This window comes from Frankliniella occidentalis, unplaced genomic scaffold, assembly GCF_000697945.3.
Source record: "Frankliniella occidentalis isolate FOCC.00 unplaced genomic scaffold, Focc_3.1 Scaffold207, whole genome shotgun sequence".
Taxonomy (NCBI): Eukaryota; Metazoa; Arthropoda; class Insecta; order Thysanoptera; family Thripidae; genus Frankliniella; species Frankliniella occidentalis.
Genome location: NW_026267333.1, coordinates 294,528 through 301,510, shown reverse-complemented (window position 1 = coordinate 301,510; position 6,983 = coordinate 294,528). Strand labels below are relative to the sequence as shown.

The window sequence follows — 6,983 nt, the reverse complement described above, 5'->3', positions numbered from 1 at the left end:
TGAGCTCTGTCTGATATTTTTCGAACAGCTCTTCTCACCTCAATTGGTGGTGTAATTTTTTTATCATTTTACTATCAAGTTCTGAAAGGTCATCTGGTGAACCACGGTAGCATCCCCTGGCTGTGTTAGTTAGCCACTCATCAAGTATTGTTCGAGCTATGCCAAAAAGGATATTATGGGCATAATCAAACACCATTCCATTAACTAGGTAGATGTACGCCAGACCACGTCTCGCGTAACGGGCTTCGCGATATCTCAAGAAACACTGTTGCGCTGCGACGCGCCTGGCATACATCTACCTAGGCCTGCGGCACTGACACTCGAGTCGGGTAGTGCAAAAATGTACACAAAGAGACGGGCCTCCGGCCCGTCAATTTCCCGTCACTTCGACTAGGCATGCAGGGTTTTACATTTTATCGCTTGTTTTCGTCAAAAACTCCCTGTGGTGCCTAAATGGTTAAAGATTGAGTCAAACGGACAAAATTTTCGCCCATAGGGCTCTACTTTGATGAGTTACCCAATGGGACACTATAAAAAAAATATTTTTAATAAACATCATTTGAGAGACCTGTGGTTTTTGATTTTTTTTAAATCCAATTTTTGAGCTAGCATGCTCTTCTTCGAACTCGATCTGTCTTTTTATGATACAAAACGACCCTGAAAATCCCAGGTCGCTAGCTCAATTTGTTCTCGAGTTATCGTGCGTACAAACAAACACACACACACACGCACAGACAGACAAACAGACGCGAAATTTTTTGATCATCACTGGAGTAATAGGCTTCGCTAATCGCTCAGCCAACAAGATCGAATTTAGGAAGACCAGCTAATGTACTTAGGCATTGAACTCCATACGCATATGCCAGTTGGGGGTTTGTAAGACACTCGCTGGCATATTCCTTAACACTCATCGGTCCTCTTCTTAGGTGGTATTTCAGGAAAAGGAAACACAACTTTGTTTAGATAGTCACCTGGATTTCACACCAATTGCAGGAGTAGTAGCCTGAATAGCTATTAATTCCCTGAACTGCACCTCTTGCTCCTGAGTCAACACAGATTCCAATCATAAAAACTTTTATAAGGACCTCTTCAGCTGGATTACCCAGCTCAGTAGCAAAGCCTTCTGAAAATTTAGTAAGATGGTCTACTACAGGTACAGGGCCATGGGAGGTTTCTTGTTGCCAAACCAAAGCCCAGCAAGTAGTAAGTTCTTCATTCATGCAGGAGGTAACTCATTGATAGAAGCAAAGAAAGGCCAAATGGAATACTTTTAAGGTTTAAATAAAGGTGTGCCATCTGTATTTCCAGTAAGTGAAATAACAGTGACAGTATCTTCATCTTCTAGAGAATTACCAAATTTTTATAGCTTTCACCATCATAAATATCACTAAGTTCATTTGGATTTCTACCTTCTAAAATCTCTTTAGGATTCCGTAAAGCTTCTCTTATTTCTTTGTTTTTCAACAACAATTCAATTTGTGGTTGTAATGGAAAGGCAACTAGATATGTTGCTTTGGTAAGATCGGATATTTTGTCCATATGCTTACATTTAGGTTCTGGACATGTTAATGTAGGTTCTACTGTGCTATCACGCTGCCCAAAGGAAAAGGAACAACTGCTACAATAAAAGTGCCTTTGAATTCCAGCAGATGAATGTAAAAGCTTATCCAACATATAAACAGTGTTGGGAATGACAGGTGACAGGTTCTGAAAATAAACAATTAAGAAGTTTTACGGAGTCAACGAATGCCTTGAATGTCAATTGGTTTTGTTCTGCCATGTCCAGAGTCATTAGGAGGGCCTCAGCTGGAGAGGCCATAAATTCTGCTGTTATTGGTCTCGTAAACCTTTCAGTGCGAATGGTTTTCTTCAGTTCATCGTGATGGCCTGGTCCTTGTGTAGCAGCTTGATGTTCAATATATGCATGTGCATCCTCTTCATTTAGATCACCCTGCTCAGGCCGAGGAATTTCTTGCTTGTTCTCATGATTTGATTCATTCTCCACACCATGGTATACTTCCATGCCAATACCTTCCTCGGCAGCCTCATTATCCCAAATACAAATATAGAGTTCAAGAATTTGAAATACATTTTATGAAATTTCAAAAAAGATGATCAATCCCAAATCAAGTGGTTGAGCACATTTACGTAAATAATTCTCTTACCTGGCCATTGTCATACTGCTCTGCTTCCAAAAAATTGTTCATCCTCCTCTCCCCCAAAAGCAGCTCTAGGCATTCTGGGGTCGGGCACAGGATTCTACAAATATAAAACGACATCAGTTTTAGTTGTAGAGGAGAAAACTTATGACAGCTATTTACTAGCCCATTCGTGACGAACTTACTTCATTGTGCTGTCCTTGCCTTTGTAACACCTCGTCTTCAGTATCGTCATGTTCTGTGCTGTCATCTTCCTGATTGAGCTGTTCAACAAGCATTTGAGATGAGAATAATTTTTTAATTTTCTGTTATTGAAATTCTGAAACGATGAATAAGTAAAATCAGAAAATGTATACGAACTTGATCCTCAAAATTCTCATGTTCATCATGTTCTTCTCGTGGCTGCTCACCAGCACGTTCAGCCCCAAACCTCTAAAAATAAATCACCGGAGATAGAATGGTAGTAGAAACTGACACAAATTAAACAGAAATGTGTTTTATTACTCTAAGGGAAAGTAAGCAAAGTAAGCAGCTTGGGTTAAAATTCTCAAAGTGATTTTTATTATGAAAGTATATTTACTTGTTGGCTGCCATAAAAAGTCCTCGCTCTTTGGGGAACCTCAGCGTTATCATCAGTTACATATTTTTTGCAGGGTCCTCTGCGAGCCATTTAAAAAGTTGCTTAACCCAGAATGATTGTGTCTTATTTAGACTATGAATTCAGGTTTTGTTTTTCCTAGTTTGGATTTATTGTTGTTGACATGTAGTTCACAGTTCTCACGTTAACCACGAGATGTCTCTGATGAGTGGCTTTCCGTTGTTCCCTCTTGCCCTCCAGCTGTAAACCTATGCAAAAATTATGTAAACAACATTTTTTTTTGCAAGGTTCTTTTTTTCACTTTGAAGAATGAATTATTTATCCCTTACGTAGGCAACGAACAGAACACCCGTTGCGTGTGTGGCAGTCCCGTGGAGTGCCTTGATGGCTACTCTACTCCATATTCTGCCGCCCACTCCCTCCCCCTTGCCACACCTCAGCAGCACTCATTCATTCATTACCTCACTGAATCACTTGGCGCTGCAGGTGCGCCTGCCTGGCAACCAAGTAGAGGTCCTCCCCGCATAAAAAACACAGTCGGATCAAATCTTCCAGCACGCGAATGTACCCTCCTTTCTTTTTGGAAGGCGAAATGCTAGAGGTGCAGTGAGATCCAGATTACCCCTGAAGAGAAATCTTTATGGAGTCAACACGAGGATCAGCCTGCAATTCCCCTGGATGTGGCGCATCTTTCTACAAATTCCCGTGGGCGACGTCCCGTTTTGCTTCAGCCTCCACATAATCCTTTAATTTTGTGCTTCTTTTCCCCCGTGCAAAACCTTTCTGAACACCGTCGTGCGCACACGACCCAAAGCGCGTGAGACGCGCCCCTCTGTTGCCTCTGGATATAGCGGGAAAGGGGGCGTTTTCCAATCACGCCACTCTCGAAATACCCGGGTGTCGCCGTCACGACCCTGGGTCAAGAGCCTCACCCAGCGCCACCCGCACCCACGACACAATGGCGGGCAGTGATTAATGATAAAACACAGTTATTTCTCAACTGTATCATTCGTTTCCGGAACCTTTCAAACGATATCGCAATGATTTGAATCTGATGTTGGCAGCACTGCTATGCTAACGTTCTCTCCCACTTGAAGTCAGCTCGACTCACCAACCGCCGTCGCTTCGCACTCTACGTTGATTCTGAGTTGGGACGTTGCATTTTCTGTAACAAAGAAGCCATCATGTCCCAATTAACGCTAGCATTTGTGAATTTCTTTAAAGAAAAGTCTGGGAGCAGGAAGATAGTTTGTATTTCTGAGTTCGACGACGGTTTGAACCCAGCTCATCACAGTGACTTCGCTGAAAATCGTACTGCCTCGGCAAATGGCCGTACCTGCCGGTTCAAGGTTCTTCTTCAACGGTTGGCCTCTACGAAGCCAAAGTATTGTGCTTAGGCGGTGAGTTTTCTGTGTTAACTTCAATTTTCTGTAAAATTTCACGTCAGTGTGATGTGCGCCCCCAGAATCTGAGGTTATATTCGCCATGTCTGCAGGAGCAACTTTGTGTCGGCCTTGGCCGCGTATCTTTTTTTCCTCTTTAAAACACATTCGTTTTTGTTCATTGTTTCTACTGGTGAAATTTCAAATTGAAATCGGATTGGTTTCAATTGCTTAACTGTGCTGTGTTAGAGAATGTGCTGAGAGACTCCCCTGAACATTGGTGAACAATGATAAGTCTTTCAACCCCTTCATCTGTCATAATTTTAAATCATTTTTTCGTTGTTGCAGTTGATCTAGATGACTTAAAACAAGAATCAAAAACGATTGGTGTTAAAATTACCAATAGTATGATCAAAGATTTTGAAACAAGAGACGGGGAGAAACAAAGCAAGGTAGATCAAAAGACGCCCAAAAAATCTTCTCGAGGCAGACCTATTAAGACATCTGCATCAGCTTTAGAGAAAGCTGCTGACAGTAGTGCTGACCGTGCTGCGCCAGATCCTCGGATGTCCAAGAAGGTATGAAGTTCCTCGCTGTACAGATGCATTTATGTACTTCAAATTGTCATAACTCCATTCTGATTTCAGAAAAAGAAGTCTTTAGCTGCTGAAGAAGCTTCCAGAGATAAGCGGCAACAGAAGACCCTGGCAAAATATGATGACCAAGTATTGTTCAGATCTGATGTACCCAGATCGTCAAATTCGAAGTCTCAGCAGCAAGACTCAGCAACTGACTCGGAGTCAGCCAATAGTAAACAGGTGTGTCTCTTCAATCACATATATGAACTAACTTTATCCCTTTTTACTTTGCTTGTTTTTATTTTATTCTATTTTATTCAGACCACTATCAAGGCAAGAGAAACTGATTTGACATCTGTTAAACATTCTCCTGGAAAACCTACCGGCTTGGGTGCATTAGGGGATCAATCATTTAAATATTCTCCGATGGGGAAGTTTTTGAATGCTATTGATGAATGCGGCTCCTGCGATGAGGTGAGTGTCATCAGCATTATATCACATTGTAAATAGCTGCACAGGCGCGGATCCAGCGAAAGGTTATAGGGGGGGCATTTTTCTGAATGTGTCGTGTTGGTTGCCTAACTCACAGGGGGAAGTTAATAAAAAAACTGCCAATTTTGAAAGAGCAAACACCTATTTTCCAAAATGATGAAGGACACTTGTAAAATGCTCCTGATGCTCCAAAGTCAGTTAAAAGAATCAGTCGCGAGCGAAGCGAGCGAAAAAAAAAATTTGAAACCATGTTTTAAAATTGGGACCACAACCTTAGTGAAAAGGGAAATTATAGAAGCCGTCGCGAGCGAAGCGAGCGAAAAAATTTCTGAAAAATACGATTTAAAGTTGTGACCAAATCTAAGTAAAGTCAGACAAGAAGTCACCATTACCGCAAACGAAACAAACTTAGAAAAAAATCTGAAGAGTACCAATTGTCTTGTGTCCTACGGAGGAAAAAAAAGAATCTTCCTATATAAAAGCTTTCAAAAATAAAAAATATTTTATATGGTGGTGTACAAAGGTGAACAAAATTTTTAAATTCAGAATCAAAGAACAAATTATTTCACTTGTCTAAATGTTTCCTTGCTGCCTGACAGTTCCAAAAAAAGACCTATATTTTTAAAAACTTTTTCTTTCCTACTTATTTTTCCTCTCCTTTTCCTTTACCCCCCTTCTTCCTCCTCTCTCTTCTCTTCTCCTCCTCTCTCCTTCTCCCTCCTTTCCCTTCTCTATTTTTTCCGTCCTTCCGAAGGCTTTGGGGGGGGCAATTGCCCCAATTGCCCCCCCCTGGATCCGCGCCTGTAGCTGCATTTCTCAGAAGTGTTCCTAATTATTGTGTTATGTTTGTTAAGGATTTAAAGGAAAGGTCTGCTGTAATTGTCAAAAGTGAACCAACATTGACTGAGTCTCCTAGTGAGAAAGTTTTGATTAAAACTTTAAATTCTTCACCAGGGAAGCAGGTATGATATAGTAGTATAATGGATAATAATCTAATCTGTATTTAATTTCTTTTTCACCTGATTCTGATTTTTTTTCCTGCCCGATGTCCCTATGGTTGAAGACTTCGACCAGCAGCCTTTCGACGTGTTCTTCAATTGTGCCTAAGAATCGTCGTCCTAAGGTGTGTTGTGTAGTGTCTGATTAGTCTGTCCTGATGGTGTGAGATTAAATTCTGATATACATTTTATTGCAGGGGACCCATAAAAAATGTGATTCCTCAACAAGTAATTCCCAAAGCTCAGAGCAGTCTGGCTCAGAGACTGATGCTGAAAAAGAACTTTACTACAATAAAATGAGGAAGTTGGAATCAGAATTGAAACGAGAAAAATCTAAAACCCGTTTACTTCAAAATACGCTGGAAAGTCTTGAGGAAACTGTCAAAACTCAACAGCGCACTATCAATGGGTTGAAAGAAGATTCTCAGCGGTACTCTAAAGTGAATTTAAAACTGACTGAGAGACTTGTAAATGCCCTCTCCACTAACAGTGCTACAGGGAAGAGTAAAGGTTAGACAATTTTCCAGCAGTTCAGTGTTACATTATTAGGGTACATTGTCTAATTTATTTTCACTGTTGCAGTTAAAAGATCAATCCAGTTTGAATCGCCAGCAAAGGGCTTTTCTGTCCAAGATTCTGCTGAACTGTCGGACAGCATGCCTAGCAGCCTCCCTGAACAGCCAGAAGATTTAGAATTTGAGAGCCCTGCTCCTGCTGGCAAGAAACCTAAAAAATTTGATATGACCCCGTCTCCAGTAAAATTAGAAAATGAGAGC

The 6,983-nt window shown here is 41.1% G+C and overlaps 1 protein-coding gene across 1 annotated transcript in view; it reads left to right on the top strand.

Annotated features, from left to right (window-relative positions):
* The first annotated feature begins 4,080 nt into the window (after positions 1-4,080).
* LOC127750545 (uncharacterized) overlaps positions 4,081-6,983 on the top strand; it is a 10,509-nt gene continuing 7,606 nt past the window's right edge. Inside the window, exons 1-7 of the mRNA XM_052272481.1 lie at positions 4,081-4,717; positions 4,787-4,957; positions 5,039-5,191; positions 6,064-6,171; positions 6,273-6,332; positions 6,405-6,717; positions 6,790-6,981. Of these exons, the coding sequence (XP_052128441.1) occupies positions 4,427-4,717; positions 4,787-4,957; positions 5,039-5,191; positions 6,064-6,171; positions 6,273-6,332; positions 6,405-6,717; positions 6,790-6,981 (1,288 nt within the window). The 5' untranslated portion in view covers positions 4,081-4,426. The remainder of the gene's footprint in view (positions 4,718-4,786; positions 4,958-5,038; positions 5,192-6,063; positions 6,172-6,272; positions 6,333-6,404; positions 6,718-6,789; positions 6,982-6,983) is intronic.